The sequence below is a fragment of the Typopeltis vanoorti genome, chromosome 7 (assembly GCF_054136105.1).
Source record: "Typopeltis vanoorti isolate ZY-2024b chromosome 7, IOZ_Tvanoo_1.0, whole genome shotgun sequence".
NCBI lineage: Eukaryota > Metazoa > Arthropoda > Arachnida > Uropygi > Thelyphonidae > Typopeltis > Typopeltis vanoorti.
This window is the reverse complement of record NC_143555.1, coordinates 50556392-50583782: the sequence shown is the minus strand read 5'-3', so window position 1 is coordinate 50583782 and position 27391 is coordinate 50556392. Positions and strand designations below refer to the sequence as shown.

Sequence of the window (27391 nt, the reverse complement as noted above, 5' to 3'; positions counted from 1 at the left end):
TCGAAACAGAATCTCATTAAGTTTCATGAGGCAAAATATGAAGCTGAAAGTTTGTTTCTATTTTTAGAATGGAAATATTCGCTTTTGGAATAAGCATGTTGTGTTGTTGAAGAAGAAATCCGGGCATTTTAGATGAATTCAAATCTATAATAAGATTGCTTATTTCTTCTGTTCAATCAGACGAAGAAATTTGTTCCCTACTTCACAAATGCTTTCGTCTGACAGCAGTATCTGCCTGTCTACACTAGAAGCAGAAGAGTCATCTGTCAATTACACAATTCTTGGCGGTGAAGGGGGGGGGGACTGGTCTTATGACATGGAAGTTATGCTTGTTTATTTTTCATGGTAACTTCAGATACTGCAATTAAACACCATTAACACTGTTGCATGATCTTTTTGATTCCCTACACATCACTTGGAAGCCCACAAGTACTAGACTGGCCTCTTCCCAAAATCAATGAATCAAATTAACTTTATAAGATGTTCAGCAATTATGACGACCTTACTTTTCATATCGATTCCTGTTTCACACCTAATAAAATAATGTAAGCATACAGTCCTTGATTGTCACGATGCGTACAAATTAAACACTTGTAAACGAATCAAGCGGCACATAAAAAAAAAATTGATCGCAGTATTTTTGTAAGTTTCTTAACTATTAAAATGCAGTAGAAAACAATTTAAAGATCTAAGAGGTACAAAGACGTCTTGGCGCCAGCGAGAGCTAAAGAAATGAATTTGTGTTGCATCATTTCTTGCCGTAAAGCTCGTTCCGACATGTTCAAACCTTTTTGCTGCATGCTTTAAGAGTTGTGACAATAGAAAAGTATTAATTTAAATATTTCAAAAAAAAAAAAAAAGCAAAGTGCGTATGTAGACGTCTTTAAAAATCTTTGGCATCTCGAAATACGTTAAAATTACCTAAATAAATGTCACTTATGAAAACGAGTTTCAATTTGTTAATCGGTGATCGTTAATATAATGAAAATCTTTTAATATTCTAGTTATTTATGCTTAAAACAACAGAACAAGTTCCGTATTCTCCAGTTATTTTGCTGATGCATTTTGCGAAATGCTTACCTTGCCATAACAAAAACTGGAAATTGCAGAAAAACCAACTGACAACAATCTTTATAAATTTATGCCTTCAGTTATTAACTTTTAAGTTCCTGCCATGTTACAGCGTACAAGGAACATACAAGCTGATTCATAAATCATGGTCAACTAATAACAGACGCATATGCGTGACTTCGGCCCATTTATAGCACATTCCACGACAGGCACGTGCATTAATAACGAGTACAATATATGAGCAATACAAATAATCATTGGAAGAAACAAAAGATAAACTTACCTCGGATTCTCTGACTTGTAACATACATCCCAATGACGAAAGACACAAGAATCGAAAGGCAGATCTGTTGTTATATCACTTGGCAAAGATGGCTCACTGGCACGAACTGAGAAATATATTTCCTCGAATGTTTATTCTGATGCAGAGCTGTACTAGGCAGTTCGTATCTCAGTTTTTCCCAAAACCTTCTGTCTCTCCACGATATGAACGTCGAATGCGGTAAGCATTTCCTGATGTTCCTATCTATCTCTAGCATGGCCGATCTGTCCAACACAATAACAACCAGCTTCTGCAGTTTATTGTACTCACACGAGTGGTGGGCACTTTGTAGCTCACAGCGACACCTATCACTATTAAAATATTGGTCCGAAACTACAACTACTGTTCTACGACTACGTCTTATCGCCTCGGAAACGGCTTCCTCGGTTTCGAGTTCTTGCTGAAGATCGCGATGTCTGAGACACAACTTGTAAGCAGGATTCCCACACTCCAACTCGGCGGCTAGAATCTGGAGAATGAACGCCTCATCTTCTTTGCAGTACGTGACGAAGACATCAAAGAGAATTTCCTTGTCTTTTGGTGGATCTGCAGTCCGTTTGTTAAACAGACGGATACCGTACTTGGTGTAAAACCAAATTTTGATGTGTTTCTGATAAGTGTAGGAGAGGACAGTTAGCAGCACGAGAACAAGACAAAGGCATGGCACGATGATGATCCACATATATTCCTCTACTCTGTGCGCTTCAAAAGCTCGTAAAGGAAAGTAGTAAGAACAAGCAGTAACGTTAGCTCCAAGAAGATGCTCTCCGAGTTCCTTTCTCCCATTGACGACACAGTGAATATCGTCTCGGTCTATGACGTGCCGCTCGTGTAGAGACAACCAGGAATGGAAAAGCTCCATGAAGTCGCATTCGCAGGTCCACAGGTTGTTTCCCAGTTGTATGTCGTGAAGGCGATGATTATAATTGAACTTCCATACTTCGAAGGCCACAATTAGGTTATGGTCCAAGTGCAAAATCTGCAGATGCTCCAGACGTAGAAAAGTATTGTTATTTATCAAGCGTATGGAATTATGGGAAAGATAAAGCTCTCTTAGATTGGGCACATCAGCAAACTCATGTCCATAAAGGACGCTAATGTCATTATACTGCAGATGGAGTACATGAAGATTTCTCAATCCACTAAAGGTCTTGTTGTGTATTATCTCAACATTACTCTGGTTTAAGTAAAGGATCTTCATGTTTTTTCGGCCAATGAAGGGATGGCTGGAGAGATTCTTTAAGTAATTTCCGTCCAAGTACAGTTCTGTCACATCCATGGGAACTGTGGTCGGAATGACAGAAATGTCCTGATTGCCGCAGTCCACTATGTTAGAATTCCATGTTTGGTCAGAAAGACAAGTGCAGCCTTCAGGACATACCATCTCGCAGTCGCATGCATCAAAATCGCAACAGTGACAAAGGGCAAAACAGTGACTATTGTAAGTACACAGAAAAGATGAAGAAGTAACACTTGACACAGGGAGTGTTACTTGACCCCTGGGTAATGGTGCCAAGCATCGAACATTTGATAAATCAGGAACTGTAGGGTAATATGTGGTGTCGTTAAGGGAACTAATCCACGTCAGCCATTCCATCTTGCAGTCACAGACGTAGGGATTCTCGGAGATGAAAAACTTCGGGCGCTGGAGCAAGTTGAGATTCGCGTTAACTCTAAATGCATTCAGATCGACCCTTTGAAGGTTGTTATACCTCAGGTCTACTAGAGACAAGTTCAGGTTGCGGTAGAAGGTAAAAGGATGCACAGTTCTGATTCTGTTCCTGCTAGCCTTGATGACCACAAGAGTGCGAGGAAACGAAGTGACTCCAATTTCAGTTAGTATGTTGGCGGACACATCCAAATAACGAAGCTGGACCACGGATTCTAAACGGAAGTAGTTACCAAGCGTGTCCAGATCATTGTCGTGCAGATCCAGTACATGAAGTCCAGCAGGTATCAAAGCATAATCAAACCATTTGACTTTATTGCGGGAAATGTTCAAGAACGTCAGATGGTGGAGGGTTCTAAAAAGCCCGCTGATATCAGAAAGGTGGTTCTCGTTAAGATTCAATGCACGCAGCTGAGGGACTTCATCAAACATTCCCTTCTCAACAGCTTCCAGATAATTACTGCTCACATCAAGGGTCTTCAAAAACCGCAGACCTTTGAAAATTCCCTTGGTCAGATTTCGGATGTGATTTCCAGATAACTTCAGACTCACTAATTGTCCTGTCTGGCGTAATTCGGCATTTTTCAAGTCAATTATGTAATTATCGGAAAGATCCAAATGCTTCAGTGCCTTTAATAGATTGATTGCCTCCGGAAACAACCGCAAGCGATTTCCTCTTAACTTGAGGTTTCTGATGAAGGAGCAGTTGCCTAGCGACTGCGGATGCAAAATCTCGATTAAATTGTTACTGAGGGTTAAGTAGTTGAGGGCGCCGAGACCATTCATGGCGAAAACGTCGATACTGGTCAGTTTGTTTCCGCTCATCGTAAGTGTGTGAAGGTTGCTCTGAAAGGCGTAAGAATGATCGGCAAGGAGAGAGATCCGGTTGTTATGAAGGTAAAGAATTCGTAGGTTGGACAAACTCCGAAACGAATCTCGGTTTATTTCCCTAAGTCGATTATGACTGAGGTCCAGGACAGCCAGTCGAGGTAATTCTCCGAGATATGCCACCGAAAGGTTATTCCAGCTGAGATTCAATACGGAAAGTTGATGAAGGCCTTCCAGCATCTCACCGGATAAAAGAAAGAGGGAATTGTTGACCACAGCGAGCTCCCGTAGCTCGGTGCAGTAACGATAAAGCGAAGGAGGAAAGGTGGTGATGAGGTTGTTGGAGAGATCGAGTGTCTGAAGTCGTCGCAGACCAACGAAGGCATCCGCAGAGATGAAAGAAATCTGATTGTGGCTCAGCGAAAGCACCTTCAGTTTGCGAAGGCCACAGAATGTGCAGTTTCGAAGATTGGTCAGTCGATTGCGGGAAAGATCGAGCGTGTCAATGTTCGACAAACAGGACTCGAAATCATCTGTCGGGGTCAGAAAGTCCCCTAATTTGTTGTTGCTCACATTCAGCGCGGTTAAGTTGGTCAAACTACATAAAAACTGCTGCGGAATTTCACCGAGTCCACTGTAACTCAAGTCCAAGAATTCCAGACTAAGACCTTCTCGATAATCTTCAGGAAGAATCATTTCGCCGTCTACGTGGATGTGGACCGTTAGGTTACGGAGAAAAGGCAGCATCCGAAACATTATTTTCGTCGTCATGTTCGTCAGCTTGCAGTGTTCTACCGTCAACGCTTGCAGCTGGCTCGAAGGGGAGGACAAAAATGACCTCATCAAATCATTCTCATCGACGATGTCATCGCAAATGACAGACAGTTTGGTGGCAGAGTGAAGCGATCGTGGGTCGAGAGTGGGTGATGCGGCCTTTATCCGGCAGGTGACAGTCACTTCAGTCCCCTCATCAGTTCGCTGACAAACGTACGGCGGCACGGCCAGTACGCTGCAACGTGCCACGAACGACATCACTAACACGGGAAATATTGACATCTCGACGACCGAGTCACGCGGTCCGCAGCTGAGACGCTTTCTACAGCACATGACAGCGTCCGATTCGAACTGTCGCCCGCGGACGGTTGTGTTTTATCCGAGGAAACGTTTCCTCCTCCTCCTTCTTCTGCATGTTAATAGACGTCGATTGGGGAGAATTTCCCAGCACGGATTTCCTTCTCGAGGTAATTTGTGCCGCAGCGGAGAGCGATACGACGTTTCCCCAAGAAGATATTGCTACACAAGTATTGTCTGTTACGGGGAAGCGGCCGCATTTCTCATGCTAATGGATCAAGCTTAAAGCAGCGGTGAGACGAGAGGGTGATTTTGGAGAGCATGAAAATAACATTTCTTCCCTAATGCCGCCGCGGGAGTCAACATCGTCTGCCATTACACTGTTTGCTCTATCTGTCTTGCAGGCCGGATTGTGGACGGCAGGTTCTACAGAAACAGATCGTATCTTCTTACAGAAGTGATGAGATACGGAACAGCCGAGATTATCGGATAAAGACGTCACTTATATACACGAGGAAACGTAAAAGATTTACGGTCGTACAGCCTTCTGCCGATCTCCTGAAAAGATATAAAACAAAATAATGAGAAGTTCACAAAACGTTGCGAGAGAAAGAGAGAGAGACAGAAAGAGGTTCATTCTGCAACATTATTGTAAAGTGAATGATAGCAGAGAGAAGCCGTTAGGGGGAGACTTGTATTTATTAGATTGTAATAGCTTCTAACAGCAGTTTTATGACTGAGACGTACTTTGCGTCCTTTTGGAGTCCTCGTATTATGTGCGGTATCGCACGTAAGGAGGTCGTACTTGCTTTTTATACGTCTTCGGCAAAGAAACAAGTAAATGGAAGCAGTTAACGACAAGTCAACATTTCGTTTAGCTTTCCGAAATCTGCCAAACAAACACGAAACACAAGTGAAGACTTTTTTTTCCTTTGGGAATTAATGATTACGGTGATTCCAAGCACTAGTTTGGAGATTGCATTTCGGGATGCATCACTTAATTTTAATAGAAATACTTTTCGATTGTAAAAGAAGACTTAGCTGAAAGCAAAGTCTATAAAAGATATACTTGGCATATCAGAGGAAACATCTCCCTTTACTATAAAATGCTGAACTCTGTTTCCCAACACGAAGGGGGGTGATCGTGAAAGCAATAATGAAAGTAGCAGAGAACAGTCATTTTCTATGAGCTGCAAACAAACAACACTTTCGCCCCAACCGTCATACAATTTCTCAAAAGGAATCGGACACGAGGGTAGCTTAATGAATGTGATGAAAATAAAGGTACAAACATCGTGGAAGTCAGATTTTTTTCCATCTTATATGTCCACACAAAAGCGACTCCTTATGTAACGTTCGAACCACTTTCTGATACGCATGCATTGAATAAAATCTTAAAACCGTAATAATTAATACGTTTACAAATGCAACAGATTTGCAACGTGACATACTCTTCCTACACGAACTCGTATTTTCATCTGTTTGATGGAATCAAACTACACGCTTAAACGCGTCTCTACGCATGCTCTTTCGTGACAGATCGATTTAGAAGCGGCGAAGACCATGGAAGATGGCAATTCGCTTATGTGCTCCAGAAATCGAGTGCCCATACACGTGCTTTGTGGGGGTGGATGATTATCTTTACAGCCCTCTCAAGAGAAAGATTACAAAGCATTAAAAACTTTCATTCAATGGGATGACTGGGCTCAGGCGGAGCCAACCAAATATGTCGTTTTGCAACATGCAATCGTTCTGATTATTTGAATCGGAGCACTCCGTGCCGTATAGATCATTTGGTAAAGAAAAATTCCCTGTATGAGCACTGTACCTTCAAAGAAGCATCGACATTTTTTTTCCAAACTGGCTACATCTTCGAAACAGTTCTTCGCCACGTGTTGGTAATCTCTGCGACCTTCGTCGGTGATTTGAGGCGGTTTCGTCATCGGTTTCCAGCTAGTTTGGGTGTTTTTGTTTTGGCTCCACTGAGACGCACACAAACTTTTCCCTTCGGATTGTGGTCTATTTTTGGACCATTTATCAATGTTTATCGTCTTTGACTTTGGCTGACGTCATTAAATGTCTGGAAATCACAACACAACCCAGGAAAATACTTTGCGGGAGTTTGTTAACTAAAACAATCCATTTCTATATACTACTATGGTAGTTTAGCTTGCTTTTAGTTACACTTTTGTGCAATGAAACGCAATCTACAGGGCGGGAAGAATACTTTTTTTTGCATCGCAGTGTATGCGTGCAGTGATCAGTGCACATTTTATACTAATTAGCGTCAGTTACATAACGTTAAGAGTTAGCATTTACTATCCATCAATCTCTTCATGATATTTTAATTATGTAAAAAAATCGTGTCTTAATTATTTTGAAAGACTTAATAAAAATCGAGTCCATTTGTATTAAAATTGTTCGTGGTGAGGCGCGTAATTTCTTTTAATTTTTAGTTCGTCATTTTTTGTGTCAGTAAAAAACTAAGACCAATTTCATTACTAGTTCTAAGTAAATTGATAATAAAATTCCTTGTAGTTATTTCGCAGCTAGCTAATTTAGTTTTGTAATACTCGCGTTTAGATTCCTTTATCTTTTGTTTTACTTACTTAATTTTTTTTTTTTTTTTGCTATCTAGTTTAAACTATTTAATAGCAGAGGATACCTTTTTTGGATAGTTTTCATTCATATTCATAATTCATTTATTACATCATCCTGACATTTTTAAACTTATGTACAATGTTTTAAAAGATTCGTTGTAGCAGTGCTTTCATAATCGTTGTCACCAAACTTCATGCTCGATTTTTTTGTGCGATTTTTTTTTTTTAATAAGACCGTGGCGAAGATAGGAAAGTATTAAATTATGTTCATAAAGGATAACTTTCAATCTGAAACTTGCCCATGTTTTAACAATAAAACGATCCGGGCAACTGGCGTATCGCTTGAAACTGTTGTAATCGCATTAATGTGTATAAATCTAACGCTATTTTTATTTGGATGACAACTGAAATATTTTACGTAAAATATTAAGATTAAATTTAAAAAAATAGTAAAATAATCTGTTGTGATTCTCTGTATATGCTTGCAATTTTTATATTATTTGATTTTCATTTAACTTATGAAGCACATCACGAGTGTGATCCGCGTGATAAACGTGAGCGCGCTAATCAATAAATAAAAAGATACAGAAAACTCTGCATAGGTCGAGCACCGCGTATCATAACAATTCCATTTTGATTATTCAATTTCCAAAACAACTGTTAATAAAACAAACTTTAGCAGCAGTCTGTCAATTAGATGGAATATGTCGTTATGCCGCTTAGTGCGTGTATCCGAGAGAGTCAAATTTAACGAAATCTAAAACATTAACTACATTAAGATTAGTCACTTTATTTAAATTTCGTACCCGTCTTTCTACATGATTAGAGAAACACCGTTGCACTGCATGAGATATGAACGTAGATCACCGCCATCTAAGTTTTAAATTACTTATTAAGCTAATGAAATGTTGGAATTAGTTCATATGATGGCTGTTATTTCCAATCACGAACTGCGCAGTTTAGCTAATTCAGTTGCCCGTTGTCCTGATTATAGGGCGTAATGGGATCTTTACTTGACGACGTTTATTTATAGCGAAGACCGAAAGGTTAATAACCTATCTAGTCTTCAGTTAATTCTCTAATCCCAAATCTATTTTGTTGTTCGTTTTCAAAAAAAATTAATACGCTTGTTGATTTGTTACGTAACGACATGGTTTGTAATCTTCGGCCCAGTTATTACCTAATTTCCTGCTTCTAAGTACATAATCCTGTCTGTCGAGAATAATAGTTTTACTAGGTTAATTTGATAAACAAGTGTGTGTGCGCGCGCGCGTAGAATCTTTAGTTAAAATCTAATAAACAGTCGTAATGAGTATGGAAATTCGCCGTAAAGCACTTTCGGCGCTGTTTATCATCGCCGCCTTATTTTAAACGTATATCTGGACTCAAGACAGTCAGAATTAAAGGTGGGGAGAGACAGGAGGATTGGAATGCGTTTACGGAGGTTGAGATATAGGTTAATGTAGTGGTTTCTATGGGATAACTCGAGAATTGTAAACAGTTTGGGTGCTGACGTCTTAACAACGTTTCTGATGACATTTGTTGATCAATTTGATTATCTCATTTTCTGCCTCGTTGCAGTACAACGCAAGTGAAATAACATTGACGAAGTTTTTCCTTATTTACAGCTGCGATCGCAGAGAAGAATCTTAATTTTTAGCCTTTCTTGCTTTGTAAGCGAGGAAAGATCTTTTCACATAAATTTGCATTCAACTTCAAACGAAATGCTTTCCGATCATACTTCGAGATTACTTTCGCTGTATTTAGGGACTCGTGTAATAAGTTCGTTTCATTACGTGAGGGGAAGGAGGCGGTTGAGTGCTGAAATTACCATGTGAGATCTTTCTGATATTCGACTCAGATATTTCCTAGAAATGCGATCCAAATGCAAGCCTTAGCGAGATATTATTTGCTGCCGACTTTCTGATAAGGGGTCAAACGGCATCAAAGCCCAGTCCAGATTCACATAATCAAATATAGATTTAAATGCAAATATAGCGGAAGGTAACCCCGAGAGTCGGCACTTCTCGGGCAACTTTTTTAAGTCCAATACTAAATTTAGAGATTAAGTTTCTTTTACTAACTCATTCATTCCTTCTTTTCCGATAGCGTGCTGCGTATTACGTATGGGTTTACAAATTTCGTGGGTGGGAAGCATAAAAAAGTTTAATAAGCTTTTTTTTCCCCTTTAACACTTTCATTGCCAAGCTGAAAATTGGAATTTCGTGGTGGCCAAATTTTTTTTATTTTTTTATTTAGTTAGCGACGTGAACGCGATAACGCGTGATCGGTCGTTTGGTGAGAACTCGCATCGCGCGATATCGCGTGATTGGCAATGAACGTGTTAAGTAACTGAAAATTAGTTACACCAACTTATCCAGGATATTTAACTGCGGAGGATGCAGGAAATAGTATTATTCTTATTAGATGAACCATTAGTATTATACATTAATACTACTATTAGTATTCATAGTACTATTATTATTAAAAGTTGTTTTTCCAAATATTAATTTTGTGTGTGTGTGTGTGTTCGTTTCGAGGAAATCCATCCCTTCTTACTTCGCTGGTCATTCCCGCCATAGCTTATAGATAATTCAATGATGACCCCGTACAATTTGGTTCGAATGCGTCCAGAACGAAATTTAATTGAAGGCGAGATAACCAGTGTTATATTAGAGGTGGCAGTGTGTGTTTTATTTCACGCAACTGACCGGAAATGCACGCATGATGAATAGCCCTAATTATATTGGTTGCTTTACTTCAGCCGTAGCTTCCCCCCCCCCCTTTCCCTCGGCACTACCATCACCGCACTTCCTATCGAAGTACAACTACCACACACAGGATAGCGCCCCAATCAGGGTTTTCAGACACGTTTTTAATTACTGTATCTTACTGGGAACAAACAGAATCACGCAGTTCTATGTTCAATACATCTTTTGAAATCAAAAGAAATCCTTGTTTGCGAATCTCGCAATTTTTTTTTTTTCTTTTTCTTCCATTTTTGTATAGAGTTGAAAAGAATTTACACACCGTTGTACCTAATGTAACGTAAGGTATAATACAATATCAAAGACTTAGAAATTCGGGCTAAAATATTTGATAAATCTGGAGAAAATGAAACTGTCATGCATATATTCAATTCTACGTTGAGTCACCGTAGCAACATTGCGAGTGGTAAAAAGCTATCACAAGGCATGCACACCTCCAGTTATATTTTTAACGTCTGGGGAGGGAGGGAGGGCAGGATAGAGATACTCCTTCCTTTGCACTTTAATGTCATAATTTCCTTCTCAGTCAGTATTTTTAATAAATTAGATTTTAAACAAGTTTCGCTAAAGGTCTCCCACTAATCAGCCTTTTCCAAAATAAACTATCACAGTCGTTTTACAAGAGGAAGGAGAAAAAACAAACAGTAATTAAGTGAACATTGCAGATTTATTGTGCAACACCTCATTAGAGTCTCGAGGAGTAAACATCGTAACATGCCACTTAATTAGCTCCAGTTTCTCTTCTTATTGTCCTGTCACTTAGCAATGGCAGAAAAGAAATAAACACATCTAAAGATAACACACTTACCTGTCTACTAACAGAGATGTTCTACGCGCAATTAGACTACAACACAAATCCTAAGAAAGGTGACAACTTCACGGAATGTCTTGTCTGTTGGGGAAGAAAAATAAAAGGAGGCAAAATCTGAATTCGATGCGGTTATTGAAACCGATCTAGACTTTCAGTTCAACTTCTGCTGATGCTGTTTTTTAAAAAGATTTTTTTGTCTCGCCACTGTAAAAACCACTCAAGAATCCAATCACAGCATACTTTTAAATCGTTTTTTTTTGTCTTCAGTCCTCAAGTTTTTTTAGCACATTTGTTAAATCTTCCCTTCGTAAACATTTCTTGAAGCCTTGCTTCGTAGACTGTTTATTCTTGACATCATAGTTGGCACTCGTAAACATCCCAACTTGTCTCAGCCTTCCTAAGACTTGCTATCACAGCATGCAATGAGCTCGACGCACTGGTGAATTATCCGCACGGCATATGCGGTTTTGCACTTGTTCAATCTAAAATGTTTAAAAATAAATTTAAAAAAAAAAAGCCTAATTACTCGTCGTTAGAATCACTCGTATAGCCCTCGGCAACAAACTTTAATTTATTTCAAGACCTTTTTTATTACCTTTTGCTCCTTCAAAGTAAACAAGAAACTTTAGGTTTAGCTTGCAAATCTGAAGCTGCATTGAACGTGCGATAACAGCTCCCCCCCCCTCTCTCTCTCTCTCTCTACTGTGATCTCGTAATATATCGCTGTGAAAGCTCTGAAGCTGTGCGCAGTATACAAAAATTCGGTAATGAATTGGTATTTCTTCACAGAAAAAGTATAAAACGAAAATCATGCCATTTAACGAAAGATGAAAATATATTTACTGAAAAAAATTAGCTTTGATATTTCATGCGAAATAATTTCGCCACATCGGTCTCTGTCGGTTTACTTTTTCATATTAAATACCAGTAGTTAGCTTGCAACTATGTGGAAAATTTTTCAGAAAATAAATGAAGTAAAATTTAAATTGCCACTTATGCACAAGGAAATCTAACAGCGTGGACGTCTTTTTGTGTTGAATCGCGTAAGAAGAAATTATTTTTATACCTTTTCAACCAAGGCTTACTTTACCGACCTCAGGCGAGAAAAATCTTGAATTTTGGATAAAAAAAATTAGAGTGTTTCGACACGTTTTTACTCCCACAGAAGACAAACCGGCCTATGAACACAGGCACATGAATGACAGACGTCTTCCGAAATCTTAGTCAATAAGCACAGGTCAAGAAAACTGGCTTTATGAGTGTCGATCAATTAGACTTCCCCACCCCCCCTATAGGCCCGCATGTCATTTTGGATCCAACGTGCTCAGAGTAGCAAGTTATGTTCAAAATTTCAGAATTGCTTATTCTTTTGTAAAATTATATTTAAAATCAGTTTCTTGAATGTGAAAATGTATATATTAATAGCATATCTTAGTTTATAAATAATCTCGACGTTTGTTGTTTCAAGGGGAAGTGTTTTGTTTGCTTCCAAAGTTGACAAAAAATTCCAGGAGTCACAGTGTCGCTGCTTGTTTACTACTTTTTATGCCTTCATTTCTTTTCAATACAGAAACCAAAAAGACATGATCTTGAAGTATTGCATTACAGACGTCGTCCACTGACACATTTTTGATAACAAAATGGATCGATAACACCATCCTTCAATAAATGTCACGTTTTTATTTTCAGGAATTCTGATTCCAGTCACAAATGATGTCACTTTTTCCTTTTTTTTTTTCTTTTAAAGAGATGAATTTACTCCGAATCCACAGATCAGGAAAATAGATGATGATTTCTATGCTATTAGTTCAGTAAAGAATAGTTTTTACATATATTTGGAAAATATAAATGCGTTATATGTTGCGTGAATGTTTGACAGAGTCTGCATTATATGTAATGAAAAAGTTTTAATCCTAAACACTTATTTGGAAATCGGTTCGTTTATGAATTCTAAATAAATTTTAGGTCAGAAAGAGGAGCAAAATTCACAGAAGTCTGCACACTTCATACAATTTCTTTATTTATAACGTTATTTTCTTGTAACGGAATGCGAAGATAGGAAAGATAAAAACAGAGAAACTAAAAATAATTTATTACAGCGCCACCTATGCAGTCATTTTTGTCACGTACTCTCTGATTTTTGGACTATTATTCGTGTGTTTACGTACTGCAAGCTCTTTCACTACATCACTGATCCCTTGCCACAACCCCCCCCTCCCCCAGGTTTGGTTTAGTTGGAGATTACTGCTGAAGCAACTAAGGAAGAATAACACGGTCACCTCCTAATGGAGATGACCGTGTTATTCTTTTTATGGGAAAGCATTCAAATACCAAAAAAAAAAAATGCTCCCAAATGTTTCCCACTGATAATTGAATAATAATCGATTCGATCGTGCTTACTTGAGTGATTCACAGAAAAGCTATTTGAGTATCCACACGACTCCATTTAGAATTCTTCACGTATCAGGAATGTTGAATGTTAGGCCAGATTGCGCACGTCTCTGCTAAATTTTTAAACGTCTTCAACCGATTGTGAAGCACTCGGTATATGCTCTTAAAAATATGTATAAGAACGAACACAGTGTATCTGTACAAGTATCTGAGCACAGATACTCGCCCTCAGATATCTGTGCTCTCAGAAATTAAAAAAAAAATGACATTTTAATACTTCTTGTGCGTTATTTCTTATCACAAATTATAAAAGTGATATGAACAGAAAGGGACCTCTCAATGCTGTTCTTCGTCTTCCAAAAAAAGCTTCTTAGTTCTCTCTGGATACTTTTATCTTGTGCTACAGAGATTCGCAAATTTGAGATAACAATAAGTGTGTTTTACACACGTTCAAACAGCAGGAAAATCGGTTGTGAGGGGGCGCCATACATCTGCCGGTGATATCGAAGTCATTAACGAACCACCCAAAGTCAACAGTAAGGAGGGAAGAAGACATTCTACTTGAAGAAGAAGAATAATGCTACTGCTGCATCCAAGTTCTCGGCTGAGAGTAACGAGAGGAGAAAGGGAGGAGATTGAGGTGCATCGAAGCGTGTCTAGCACGCTAATCACCGTGACTCGACACACACATACAAACCATCTATAAAGAAGTCGTTATAAACACGGTGGTGGTCGGGGGGCAAATGTCCTTCCGCTTTGCCAAAAATATAACGAAACTCCAATAGCAATGTTCGCAGGCCCTTTCGGGACTAAGAGAAGGAGCTGCGATAACTTGAAATATAAAGATATAACAAAGAAGGATAACTAGACAAGACAGAATTGATTGTATCCCACACGTTGGATAGCAGACGTGTTGGAAGATTTCCAGTAGAACTTAAAAAACTAACACGAAAATATTTGCGCGTATTTCCTTTTTTTACTTCAGTAATTTCAATCTTTCTACTAATGATTTAGAATTTAAAAATTTTAATTATACTTCCGATTAACATTACAAAGAGATCAGAATTATTATTTCCATTTTCTTGAAGTATTTGAGCGGACTGGTTGAATCAATTTCATTTCACATATTCTAACTTCATTTCCCCCCAATAACTGAAATTAATAATAATCAATTTTTGTTTAAATTGAGCCATTTTGGTAGCATAATTGGGAGAAACTCATTACAAATGAGTTTCTACCGAGTATAAGTCGAACTGCACAAAGAATGAGACTTTCAAACGCACATTTTTATAATTGCTACTGATCATTGATGAGAATATTGGCCATGCGTACTTTTCAACAAATCTGCTGTCCAACTTAATTAACACAGAACCATCTCTGATTCGAGTCAAAATGTTCTCAACCTATAAGCCGATTAGCCTCGTTACTTTACAGCCATATTTCTATAATGAGCGCACCGAATCTTTTTATAACTAATGTGTAGAGATGGAAAATTCCTTTGAACGTAGAATTTCATTAAAATTGTATTAAATGATATCAAATCTGTTTAACAGTTCAGCAATTACTGAGATAGGAGCGAGGTCTTTTTGTTTCCAAATCACGTTTGACAGAAAGCTTCCGCTATAATAGTGACAGAATGTAAATCTGTCTTCTTTGTATGTGTGAAAAAAAGAAGGTGGAGACTTTTACTGATTCCTAAAGCAAATAATTGCAGGCTGTTATCTCAAAAGTCTGCCAGGAATTACAAGAAAATGAAAATTATTCAAATAACGAAAAAGTCAAAGAAGATTCGTATGTGAAAGAGAGATTTGAATCCGACCGAAGGATATTAACAAGCTGGTTTAACGAAATGGAATACTTCACTTCGTAATCATGTTGTTCTGCAACTCTCTCTCTCTCTCTCTCTCTCTCTGTGTGTGTGTGTGTGTGTGTACACACGATTCACGATATAGTTCTGCTGGCAGGGTGACTACTCACACGCAAGTAGGTTCCTGTTATTCCTACAATATCAAGGAGCCAACCAAAACGTTGCACTCGCCTTATACAAAACCATCATGAAATTAAATTCCTTCGTTAAGAATAAAACAGGCAATACTAGCAAAATGAACGCATTCCTCACACTCCGACTATAATTATACAAAAGTTTAATGAAAGGTGTGTGTATGTGTGGTGGATAACCTAATTAAGCCTTTAGTTTTCTTTGCTTGTTTCAAACGACTTGACAAGATTAAGGAGGAGGGGGGGAGAGAGAATGGAATGATACTGACAGTCCATGATATTCGATTGGACTGTCAGTATTTTCTTTATGAGTAATGGCTTTGTGAAAGTTTTCCGAGATGCCTTGAATAAAAATCTTTAAGTGCCGATGGATTTCCTGCTGCAGAGAGTAATATACGGCCTTTCTGATGTTGAGTCAGTTTATGTTTTTTTTTTCCTTAGTGTTATTATATTATTATATAAAAGTTTTGATTTCTTAAGTTAGTTGCTATTAGTGATGAAATAACTGATAGAATTTGGTTGTTAAAAGTACGCGAACTGCCATTGAGAAGCATCATACGTGTTATATTTATAAGTGTATAAAAACTGCTATAATATTTATTTACATTTTATAAGTGTATATGCCCCCCCCCCCCCGTGTGGTGACCGGGGTTAAAGAATAGTCTCAACGTAGCCCATGTCGTAAGAGACGACTAAAATGGGTACCCGGTGCCTGGGATATAGCTGGACTACCCTGCCTCCAGGGGACAAAAATTTGTAGGCCTGGTCCTCCAGATTGGGGGTTTGGCAATGGGCGAACAACCCATTCCAGTAAAAAATCTCTTGTTAAGAAAGCTAAACAATTGGAAGCCGCACTGACTTCAAGGAAACGATACATGAAAAGTAAAAAGTTAATGAATTTTGGAACATGGAATGTCAGAGTAATGTTACAGGTGGGGAAAATGCAAAATATAGCGCAAGAGTTAAAGAAATATGGATTGGATGTTACAGCGTTACAGGAGATAAGATGGAGAGGAAAAGGAAGAATAAACCAGAAATATTATATTACGTATTCTAGTGGTGCTGAAGAACAAGGAAATTATGGAGTAGGATTTATTATTATAAAGAAGATAATAAAATTAATTTTAGGATTCACGCCAATAAATGAAAGAATTTGCAAGTTACGAATTAATGGAAATTAAATATCACTTTTATAAACGTGTATGCCCCGACTGATGAGATTGTGAGAGATGAATTTTACGAGGATTTACAAGAAACACGTGAAAAAAATAAATAAAAAGGATGCCATGGTAATATTAAGGAATTTTAATGCAAAAATAGGGAAAGAAGACGTATTTCGTGAAGTAATTGGAAAGTACAGTTTACATGAAGAAACCAGTGAAAACGGAAATAGACTTATACAATTAGCAATATCAAATAAACTTCGAATAATGAGTACATGTTTTCAACATAAGAAGATACATTTGGGGATCTGGATTATTCCAACAACCAAAGAATGTAACCAAATAGATCGTGTCCTGATTTCGAAAAGATGGACAAGTTCAGTTAATGATGTACGAGCATACAGAGGAGCAAATTGTGAATCTGATCATATGTTAGTTAAAATTAAATTTATATACAGAATAGACCAAAAGAAAACTGGAAACTTAAAGAAATGGAACAGTGAAGCATTTCAAAATAGAGAAATAATTTATAAATATCAAAATAAAATAAAAGATAATATTAAAACTATAGAAAAAGGAAAGAATATAGAAGGAATGTGGGACTTAATCCAACAAAGAATCATAAATGCAGATGAAGAAGAAATAGGATGGTATAGGAAAGATAGAAATGAATTGTTTGATGAAGAATATAAGGAAATCATGAAAAAGTATTTACAAAGGAATACAGGAAATAACGGAGAAGAATATGAAGAGAAAAGAAAGCAGGCAAATAAAATTTGTAAAAAGAAAGAAATGATGGAGAAGAAAGTGGAACAAATAGTGCAGTATAATAAGAAAAGAGAAACTATAAAAATTTATAAAGAATTAAAACAGTTAATACATAATTTTAATACACAAATGATAGGATGTAAGGATAAAGTATTAACTGAGAAGAATTAGTTAAAGAAAAATGGAAGGAATATTTTAGGGAATTATTTATGTAATACGACAAATGGAAAGTATTAAAGCACCAGCAGTAGATGGGATAACAGGAGAACTTACATAAAGAATTCAGGGGAAATTTTATGGAAAGAAATTTATTATTTGATATATGTAAACAAGAAAACATGCCAAATACTGAAAAATTGGAATAATCCAACCAATATATAAAAAAGGGGATAAGATGAATTACATTATTGAATCTTATTGAATACAAAATTTTATCAAGTATGATATATAAAAGATTAGAACCATACATAGAAACAGTAATAGAGTACCAGTGTGGTTTCAGAAATAAAAGATCCACAATTGATAATATATTTATGCTACTAAATATATATGAAATATGTTTAGAATATGATATAGAACTTCATAATTTATATATTGATTTCCAACAAGCATTTGAAAAATTGAATAGAAAAGAAATGATACATGGCTTGAAAATACTGCAAATACCAGGAAAACTAATTAGGTTAATTAAAATTACATTAGAAGGATCCAAAGCAGTAGTTAAAATACAAGGGGAATTAACGGATCCCTTTGAAATAAACTGTGAGATGTACTTTCAGAAAGTTTATTTAATTTGGTACTTGAAGCAATAATAAGCAAGTTAAATATGAGAGGATTTATTAATAATAAATTAATACAAATATATGCAGACTGATTTAGCAATAAATCGCACGAGAAAAGATTTAGAAGAGAAATTTGAAGAACTTAATAGAAACGCTAAAGAAGTTGGATTGCAAATTAACGAACAGAAAACTAAATATATGCAATGTGGGAAGACAATAAATATTACAAGATATAATATAGGTGAATACAGTTTTGAAGTTGTAGATAGTTTTAAATATTTAAGTTCATTAATAACAATAAACAATAATATATCCGAAGAAATTAATAGTAGAATCATGACTGGAAATAAGTGTTATTATATTTATAAAAAGCTAATGAGTAATAAGATTCTTAACTGTAATCCTAAATTACAACTTTATAAAACAATTATAAGACCTGTAACAACATATGGATGCCAAACGTGTCCATTAACATAGAAAGATATAGATAGACTGAGAATCTTTGAAAGGAAAATATAGGAATCAATAAAAGAAGAAAATGGGATATGGAGAATTAGAACAAATAATGAACTTGAATAACTAATTAATGGTGAAGATATAGTAAGATATATAAACTCACAAAGAATAACGTAGTTGAGGCATGTAGAAAGACTGGAAAAAGATAAGAGGAGTCAAAAAAATATTTGAATGGAAACCATTAGGTCAAAGGAAGAAAGGTAAACCAAGAAAAAGATGGACTGATGATGTACAAAAAGATCTCACAACTGTAAATGTTAAGAATTGGAAGAATATTGCACAGAAAAGAAAAGAATGGCTAAAATTGTTTTGCAGTTCAAACTCATGAAGAGTGGTAAAGCTAGAAGAAGAAGTGTACATGCATTTCAGACTTCTGTGCACTTATTCGTTAAAGGAGACCCCATTGGACAGAGCACGCAACCATAAAAACACGCATAAGGTTTTTTAGAGTACAAACTATAGTGCAGTCATGATACTGCAATTTTCTTTTTTTAAAATGAATTCCATCCACGAAAGGTTTCAAGCATATTGACATCTGTGGGTTGTCCGAGGGTTTCACATATTTTGGGTAGGAATAAAAATGCGGTAGCCATATTACCTTTTGAATATGCCAGGAATAGCAGTTCTGAAAGTAGTCATTGGTCGATCTACTCCGATCAGTTATCTACGCATCTTCCTATTTCCCGCTTTAGACGCCTAATCCAGGCTTCCGACTTTTCCGAGATCATGTCAATATTTATCTAGTAATTCGTGTCCTTCCTAGCCAACCCAAAACAGATCTAGGTCTCCTATTTCTTACACTACTCCATCATCACATGCGGGAAATGGTTATCAGGGGAGAGGAGGGGCGTTCTGCCGCTATGAGACTGGCTAACTGGTCTTCAGTTGCAAAGGGAAAAATATTCCTATTGTCAGGGACGAGAATCGAACTCAACTCTTTTGGGTAAGTTCTGACCCTAACATTAATAAAGAAAGGAAATGTGATTATTTTTGTTGGCTATTTTCGATTGCGAGTGTGGTAATTAGCATTTTATCCGATTTTACAATTCATGATGAAAATAGTCTGGTTAACAAACAACTGCGTATTCTTGTGTGTGTGTGTGTGTGTGTGTGTGTGTGTGTGTGTGTGTGTGTGTGTGTGTGTGTGTGTGTGTGTGTGTGTGTGTGTGTGTGTGTGTGTGTGTGTGTGTGTGTGGAAGGATTTACAGATGATTGTGCAAAGCCACTGAACATTTAAAAATGTATGGAAGTTAATTACTTTGCATACGTATGTTATCATAAATGGCGAACTACTTTGAAACCGAGACAGTTATATTGCACCCCTTAGTTTCAAATTAAAAAAAAAACATACATTTTGTTTTTATTATTAAATTGTATATACTGTTGTACTATCTCTTCTATTGTAATTGGTGCTACATTAAATTTAAATTACTTATTGTGTAAATGTAGTTCTAAATTATTAGTAAACTTAAATTAAAGTACAGATAAAGCGGGCTAAGTTCACCTTAGTCTTCCACATTCAGGTCTCTTTATTATAACACCAACAGTTATATATGTGGACCCACCCTTTAACTCAAGTCATGTGCATCGACTCGATCTTTCGACAGAAAGAGCATTTTGCTCTTTTTTTTTTTTTATCGCCCGACCTTTTTCCCTACACCGACGAGTCGCCTTCCGGGCGACCTACTAGCAGCCACAGAAGGCCAGATTCACCATCAGCCCCATTCTTCGTGTAGCATTTCGTTTTCGCGAACAGTTAATGGGGCGTTTAGTTGTGTGAGGAATTTAAGGCACTCAAAAGATTCGTTTCTTCCTTGAAGCTTCCAGAATGTCGTTAAAAGATATAAAAGGAAGTCTACAGAAATCCCTACAAACAAGTTAGCTGGGGGAAAAGTCGTTAAATCCTGAGACAGTAATCTGTGCTACTGGTGAAACCAAATGGCTTCAGACATGCCGTCGAGGTTTCGCACAGGAGTATGAAACATTCAAAAGAAAATACGGATAATTAATCCAAGTAATTAATTAAGTATCATATAAGTATCTGCCATCAGAGGTTCACAACTGAGTTTTGTGAAAAAATGAATTTTGCATATTATATGATTACATGTAAATTATTAAAGACTACATGTAATATACAAAAACTATCGTTAAGATTCATACATAATGAAATATGTATTGTAAAAATCCGTTAAGAATGTCTCCTATACTGACATCAAAAGAGATTAGGAGCGTATCATTTCAACCATTCCGTAGATTTCACCAGGTAGTCCCAAAAATTATTTATATCTTATTTTAAAACAGTCTTCTATCCTTTACAACACGGGGGGGGGGGGGGGGATAACCTTCCCAAATTTCCAGATTGAAAATTGCCAAATAACCTTGCCTTAATCCCTTGTATAAGTCGTACCCGTCTCTAGGATAAGGTGATTAGCCCTAAGCCTCTCGGTATATTCTATGGCTGCAGCTGCGTGTGGTCACGGGGCCCGTTTGATTGCTTTGCAGGATGAAAAACCCTAGGATAAACTGGTGGAAAAAACTCTGCTGTCCACGCCCAAGACCGGCTAACTTGGCTATGCCTGAGAAAGATCCTTAAGCTCCTCACGTCGGCGACGGGAATCGAACCCAGGACACTCCTTTCCCAGGCATATGGTTGTGAAGCGCACAGCCACTAGGATAACTGCGTGGACTAAGTATTATTCATATCTTTATAATAAATGGATTGATTGTAGTTAGAAAAGTTAGAAAGTGCCTTAGAGGACGTGAATATAAGATCTGACGGTACCGTTGAGAAATGGCAAATTATTTAGAGAAAAATTGTAGATTGCAAATTAGCAATAATGTTAACGTATGTGATACTATCATAATATCCGGACCCTCCCTTGTATTCCAGGAGTATTCCTAATATGTACTCCTTGAGGGCATTTTAGGAAGATGATATAATCTTAAAAGTAATCTTAAAAACAAGAATCAGTCTTTATGACTAAGGCTAACTATACTAGTATTATGGTATGATTGTCCACAACCTATACGATCATTTCACCGCCTTCCAAAATAGATTTTTTTTTTTAGCCAAAGAACAAGAAAGGAATCCGATTGCATGGGCCAAATACTCCTTAACCATCAGTACTCCCGGGAAGCAAATGCCACCAATGTGGAGTTAGTGTAGTTCACGCATGACCCTAATCAGCCATCCCCGGAGTCACCATTAGATGTTCGGAAGGCAATTTTATTATTTTGGCGAGTGGCTACCAATGACGACTAAATATTTTTCTTTTGCTTGATATTACAATTGTTTGCTTCGTTTTTGTACTAAGACAGAATGTGGTGACGTCATGTTTCCATGGTAACGAATGTTTTGCTTGCTCACAGTAATCAGTGTATGTTTCCGCTCATCCGAAAATACTCTTAATAAACGGCTTTTTTTTTTTTTTTTCAGTTGTTTGCCGATGGGAGATTTGGTAATTACTAGTAAAAATGCAATTATGTAGGGCTTTTTAGCTGGTGGCTCTAGTATGAATACAGACAAATTGCACCTGAAAACAAAATTAAACAATAATCAGGTCATCCACATACTTGTTTGTCCCATAATTGGGCAATGAAATTACAAAATTGGCATTCATATAAAATTAATTGGGAAGAGCTCAAGCAAAAATATTAGGCAATAAGACGATGAATCATTTTGGCTTTAGAGTGGGAGAGAATTAACATTATGTGTCAGAATATGCGCCTTAGTTGCTCCGTTTCATTTGTTTTCTTATATCATTTACATGTTTTTCATTTCTTAACCTCACATCTGAATCTCTTGCATTTTGCAAGAGATTATTAGTCATGAATTCGTCATGAATTCTGAAATTAAAGAAATATTTGCGTTTCTCCTTACACAGACGCATTTCGTTCGCAGGTTTTCCGACAACTGAAAATCCGTTCCCTTCCAGACGTCGTCTCGCTCATCTAAAAACGGCTTACTTTACAAATTCCAGATTGATCCTGGATGCAACATTAATTCTGTGTTGATTGCTCTTCTCAAACTTTTAATCTGCTTAAAAGAGCAATTAAGAAATGATTGATTGATTACCGATCCCTCCCTTAATTCATTCGCCATTTCCTGAAACAGATATTCGATTTCTTTTTTTTTTTTTGTTGTTGATTCATGTCAGTGTAGATCAATAACTATTATTAACTAATATAAACTGGAGAAAAAACGATCAATCTTAATATTTAGTTCAACTTCGCCATCCTCTTTCTCCATCTGGAAGGCGTAATCCTTAGATATTCTCCTTTCCTTCATTCTAACTTTGAATAAAATATACCCATAAAGCGAAAAAAAAATTAAAAGTAATCACATAAACCTGGAGCCTGTGTAGTTCAGCGGATGTGGCGTTTGCATACCACGGCGCTTGGCCGCACGAAGGAAGACTTGGTTTCGAGTCTAGTCGGCGACTAGAGGAAATTTTTCTAAGCCTTTTTTCGACCGGTTCCCGAGTTAGTCGATCTCTGGCACGGGCAAGCGGATTTTTCGTCCCGTAAACTGAAGAAAATCGACCGTAGAACCCACATTATTTTCAGACATTAAATATATTTTGTTAGGGTTAGGGACCACGAGATGGCGGCACATTTGAGCCGTCTCTCTTCACTGTGTACCGCTTAATTAGTGATAGCCTTGGGCCATCTATCTCTGATTGGTACCAGTGGAGATTGAACTGCCCACTCAGTCTCCAAAAGTTAGATAGGGCTAAATGGCCTCACCTACTCCCGTATACGGGAATAAAAAGGCGTGAGCTGATTTTTTTTTACATAAACAATGATCGAGAAAATGGTTGGTAGAGAGCCACTTAATCTCCTTTTTCATTAATAATAAAAGATTTCACACGAAAGCAAACAAAATCATGACCTTTAAAGACGAAGTTAATCGCAATCACTCAACAAATGAAAGTAATACGAACAAGTGTCAGTTTAATTACATTAAAAGTCAGATATAGATGGCATAATTCGACACATTTCAGAAAACATTTGCAACAATTAAAAGAACTCTAAAACAATGAAACAAAAAAAAAATTGAATTTTGTAAAGCGATGGCCAAAAAAAAAAAAAAAATGCAAATTTTAAAAAGCAATGCCCACTCACACATTATTATGGTTCAAAAATATACACTCCTAAAAAGAAATAAAGTAAAATACATGCAGAAATTAGATTTGTAATAATTAAAGAATACGTAAAAAATTTAGGTAGAAGAGATATTTATGGTTTAAATGAAACAAACAAGGAATATTGATAGCAAAGGAGATACAATTTATGCGTGATGAAAAGATAACGATACAAAAGAAGCGGATAAATACAGACCAAAGGGGCGGGGGGGGAGAGAAACAGAGAGATGAATTACATAATGGAAAGACGTATGAATCCGAACAGGAAAATATTAGATATTTCATGAGAAGGAGAAAGTTTTTCTACAAGATTGATGAGACAAAGCTTCACGATACCATGGCAACATGAAAGCAACAGTGGGTTCTGCTTAAGTGGTCGGCATCTGTTTCATCTATCGATAAACAAAGTGGGCAGAATTTCTAGCATAGAAAATGGTAAAAGGCACTCGATTAATTTCGGCATTCTGGTTAAACGATCTTCCACCCAAGAATTCGGTAGAAAGTTCGATTATTTTGAAGTGGGGATAAAAGCGAACGAAATAAATCAATCATTAACAGCTACTTCATAACTGGATATGAACTAGATATTGGTTGCACATTTTTCAGGAAGAATCCTATCGTCACTTAGAGGGAATTGATTTATCCTTTACACGTTAAACGTAATGACTGACGTTATTTTAAGAATGCAAGTCAATGCTAGAACTGTAGGATTTCTGCTAGAAGGCCTTCAAATTTTATGCTTTGCGCAGTGCTGCAGGTAATAAAAGTAGTCTTTTATATCTTGAATATCAGATAAAATATTGCACTCTACAATCTTATCTGAGACCTTCTGGCTAAATAGAGATTATAAAACTGTTTAAAATGGACTTGAAAACAACACTAAAGGCAATAATTCACCACGGACGTGAAAAATTAAGCAAGTAAATTTAGGATACGCTTAAACAGTCATCAAATATTTATTATTTTAATCATCAATGATTAAACACGTGCTATAGGACTTCGTTAGTGGAAAGAGAAGAGTGTAAATTATGGGTAAACACGGTTTTAGGTGGGAAGAAAATCATTAAGAATGAAAACAAGAGTGCTTGTGAGTGAGGTATGGTGTGAGTCGAGGAACAAAAAAAAGAAGAATTAAGTAGTCGTAGAAGCTAACTTCAAGAAATTAAGGAAATCGTTCTTGTAATTAACGTTCTTAGCCAGCATTAAAACAGTACATATATGAAGTGTTTGCGAGTAAGTAAAGGGGAGGACAGAATCTCGCGACGATATAAAGTTGTCCGCACAAACAACTTGTTTTGCTGCAGCTAAAAACTCCAAAAAAAAAAAAAGCAACGTAGAGTAATTTGAGAAGATTTATGTACGCAGTTAGGCAGGCAGGAGAGACTTGGTTTGGCTAGTAACACTGGTTAGTTGACACATCGGCAATAATTTAAGTCATGAGCAACAGAGCGATGCAAGAATAAACACCAGTTATTAAAATCAGGGTACATTTCGCTTATTAATTTTACTGTAGTGGGCGAAAGGGTTAATTTTCTACGTCACTTCTTTTTATTATTTTCTTCAGGTAAGTACGTAATGACAGTCGTTACTTTATTTGGATAAATTCCACTACAAATCAATAATTTTCCCAACCATTACTATTATCGACTCCTATTCTATGTAATCTCATCATATACAAAACCACGGTCTAGCAGAGTTATTACACGAACACCTCCAAGGACTCATGGCGAGAGGGCGCTCTACGTCACACAACCCACCACTACACTACCTAAACCTGTATCTACACATAGCGCCATCTGTCGCCACTAATATTATTTTTGTCTCTAAATATCGTGTGTGCCTGGCCGATTTTCCTGTGTATTATTACACATATATCTGTGTGTGTACTCAAATGCTGGAGACGTGCATTTATAAACTGTTTGGCCATTATTATAAACAATATTCATTTTTTTCCCCTTTCTTTCCTGCTATTTGTATTCCTTCAATCAAAAGCAGTAATCAGAATGTTTGCAAATTGTATTGTTTAGAAAAAGATCTTAAGTCGTCCGGCCTCAGTCCAAATTTATTATAATAAAATTTTTTACTCAAAAAAATTATTCGTTTCCTTTGTAATGATCAAATTATTGAATATCTTATTGTATGTTTGGTTTCTGGAGTTTCTGGATTATCCAACTCCTTAGTCCAGCAATGGTGGGGCGATAGGATTACAATCTTTGGTGGTAGGTGAGAGTCGCCTTGAAAAAAATAATTGCAATCAGAAAAAAGTCATCATTTTGTTCGCTTTTATTATTTTCTTAGACATTACTAAGAAAATTAATTTGTCAAAGCTGCATTTTATCTAAAGGCAAGAATCGTATGAAAATTCAGAAAGCAAAGATGAGCTAGATTTAAGTTAGAAAAAAAATGCATGCTTCAACGATTGGATGTTGAAAAAAAATGATTGATAGAAAGGCAGGCTGGAATGGTTGCACCATACTCCTCACCCTTCACAGAAAAGAAGTTTACCATCATTTAAGAAAAATCTAATTTTACTTATCAAGAATGCCGAATGGAATAAGAAAAAAAAATAGCAATGAAATTGTTGTGGCATCTGAAGAAATAAATTGAAACCAGAAAAAGGAAAACGAACTTGTTCCTTTTTCTAGTCTTCACCTTGGCAAAAACTTAGCTCGATATGTATGTCACTCTGATGTAGTGTGCACAAGAATAACTCGTGGTAAAGATGGTCCACGCTCTATCGAACAGAAATCCTACAATTTCTCTCCTAGTAGACTTAGAATCCTATGCTGGAGACCAAATATGGAAATTCAAGCCACTCTGGGCGTCCAATAAGCAAGATGGTAGTCGCATATCGAGTAATGAAAATCATATTAAACACTTCAAAAGATATATGTCAAGTAAAAAATCTATAATTTGCCTGATAATAACGAAATGTTTAATTACCTTAATGCTTTTATAGTGGACTGCGGTCTCGCCGTAATAAATCAGCTATTTTTTTTTAATATAAGATCATGAATATTTATGTGCCTGCATTTTTCCATTTAGTATGTTTTTATCCTTTTATTTTTCATCTTCAACAAATGTTACTCGCAAAATTAGTACATTACTTATTTTAAACCTCTTATAAAATCTCTTCCAGTTGTGAATCGCCGGCTGTTTTCTACAAGTAAATAAATTGACTAACGTCTTTTATTTCTTGAAAGGAAGTAGTCGAAGTAGTTGAGACCCAACTTTTCTGAAGACTGTTGGACAGGCAGGTCTTCGCCCTTAGTCTTGATCTAATTGTCAGCAATGGCTGTCGATGATCTTCACAGACATCCAGAGAAGATTCGGGTAAAAAGCTACCGCCATCTCGTGGTTTCTAACACCATCGCGAGTTATTAAAATCCTACTTGCTTTTGCCAAGTATTGACTAACTTCGGAATCGACTGAAAAAAAAAAAAAAAGTTCTAGTCGGCGACTAGAATCGAACTTAACTTTTTTTTGGGA

The 27391-nt window shown here is 36.8% G+C and overlaps 1 protein-coding gene across 1 annotated transcript in view; it reads right to left on the bottom strand.

The window, feature by feature from the left end:
- Positions 1-27391, bottom strand: part of LOC150104667 (toll-like receptor 6) — a 274762-nt gene that overhangs the window by 133245 nt on the left and 114126 nt on the right. Inside the window, exon 3 of the mRNA XM_090395254.1 lies at positions 1355-5519. Coding sequence (XP_090251380.1) covers positions 1425-4997 — 3573 coding nt within the window. The 5' untranslated portion in view covers positions 4998-5519 and the 3' untranslated portion in view covers positions 1355-1424. The remainder of the gene's footprint in view (positions 1-1354; positions 5520-27391) is intronic.